Source organism: Manacus vitellinus, unplaced genomic scaffold (assembly GCF_001715985.3).
Source record: "Manacus vitellinus isolate BGI_N305 unplaced genomic scaffold, ASM171598v3 scaffold_120_pilon, whole genome shotgun sequence".
Lineage (NCBI taxonomy): Eukaryota > Metazoa > Chordata > Aves > Passeriformes > Pipridae > Manacus > Manacus vitellinus.
In genome coordinates, this window is record NW_021938898.1 from 349,871 (window position 1) to 351,722 (window position 1,852).

The window sequence follows — 1,852 nt, forward strand, 5'->3', positions numbered from 1 at the left end:
GGGTGCAGAGGGCTCTATCCAGGCTGGAAGCTGCTCATGGGATCCCTCCATCCAGGGGGGTTGAAGGTGCTGCCTGGACTGGGGTTTCTTGGCGGTTCAGGGGGTGCAGGAGGGTCAATCCAGGGCTGAGTCCCCCCAAAAGGCAGCACCTGGAGAGGGTCCGGCTGCAGCTGGACACAGATCCCGGGGCAGATCCAGTTGGAAGGCTCCCACCAACAGCCAGGAGCCTGGGACCCAAAAATCCACTGGGCCTTGCTGGCCTTGAGGGCTCTGAAGTGCCTTTTCCTGCCATTCCCAGGGATGCCGGAGCCATCCTTCAGGGCCGAGGTATTCTCCCTGTTCCCACAAGCAGCCGTGTCCCATCCCAAAAGGATCCAGAGGTGCTGCTGATTCCCACATCTCCCAGCAGCTCCACGGGCTCCTCCATTCCAGGGACACCCACGGGGGGTGGGGGCAGCTCCAGGAACCCCAACAAAGCAGGCGATGACGGACGGTTCGTTCCTCATCTCCCAGAGCCCGCCTGCCCACCCCCAGCCCAAACACTGCATCCAACCACAGCATTCCAGTGTCCCCAGGACCCCCCAGGCCCCCCCAAGCCCCCCTAGCTCCCTACCTTGGCCGAGTGCACGGCCGACTCCGGGGGGTACACGATGAAGTGGCGGAGGGTGAAGCCGAACCCCCCCTGGGAGCTCTTCCGCAGCACCACCGTCTTGGGGCCCACCCAGGGGAAGGACCCCCCCTCCGGGGGCACGTTGGCGTTCGGGGATGCTCCATCTCTCTGGCCCGGCGTTGGCTGTGAGGGGGGGACAAGGACAAGATGTCATTTCTGGAGAAGGGATGGGGGGTACAGGACCAGCCCCCCCACGTGCCCACCCCTTGAGCTCTGCCCAAAAGGCTGCTCCATTCCTAAGACACCCCCCCATCCCTATTCCTCCCTATTCCCAGCCCTCCAGCGGCAAATTCCAGCCCCCACAGCCCACCCAGCCCAGCAGCATCTCCCCCCCCAGACTCCTCGCGTGGGACCTTTGGGAAGAAGATGAATGGAAAGGAAATAAAAATAAATGAGCTGTGCCTGGGGGTCTGGATGGGACCCAGGAGGAGAGATGGGGGCGGATGGCTGAGGGACTTGGGGACAAAAGGTCCCTTCTGGTGACGCCGTGGCAATAACCTTGGGCAAGGCGGAAAGAGCCGTCCGGGAGGTGCTGGGGTGAGTGATGCTTCCCGAGCCGGAGCAGGGACCTGGCACCGTGTTGGGATCTGGCAAGGGACACTGCCCAGAGCAGCAGATGGGGCCAAAGGGGATGTGGCTCCATCCCACAGCTCCCAGTGCCAGTGCTGGGAGGGGCAATGGGGTTGTGGCGGAGCTGGAGCAGCCACGGGCATCTCTCCTGGCACCGAGGCAGGGAGCTGGGAGAGGCATCCAGGAGTCCCAACACCCTGGCTGAGGCCGGGAGGGTTTAGCACAGCCCCGGTGAGGGACGGTGCTGCTCCCTGTGCCGCACATCTGGCTGCACATCTGGCTGCACATCCGCCAGCCCAGCTGGAGCGGGAGCAGCTCCGTGGCCAAGGGGAGGAGAGGGCACTGCCTGATGCCCTGGGAGCACCCAGTTCTGCTAAAACAGGAGAAACTGGCAATCTGGGAGCTGGAGGGACAGGCAGAGCAGTGGATCCACCGGGATCCGCTCCCTGCTGCAGCCGTTGGGATCAGCCCATCCTGGGACGAGGGTGTTAAAATTCAGGGGCTGTCTGGGTGGAAGCGATGGATGGGGAGCGGGGAGGGGACAGGGACAAGGGACACAAAGGGACAAGGCACAAAAAGCCTTTGTCTGTGCCTGTGCTGAGTGGGCCTTTT

At 63.6% G+C, this 1,852-nt stretch overlaps 1 protein-coding gene across 1 annotated transcript in view; it reads right to left on the reverse strand.

Annotated features, from left to right (window-relative positions):
- The window catches only part of ARHGAP23 (Rho GTPase activating protein 23), a gene marked incomplete at its 5' end in the record, with an annotated part of 23,974 nt that extends 23,163 nt beyond the window's left edge, over positions 1-811 (reverse strand). Inside the window, one exon of the mRNA XM_029965860.1 lies at positions 614-811. Coding sequence (XP_029821720.1) covers positions 614-811 — 198 coding nt within the window. The remainder of the gene's footprint in view (positions 1-613) is intronic.
- Between the last annotated feature and the right edge of the window lie 1,041 nt (positions 812-1,852).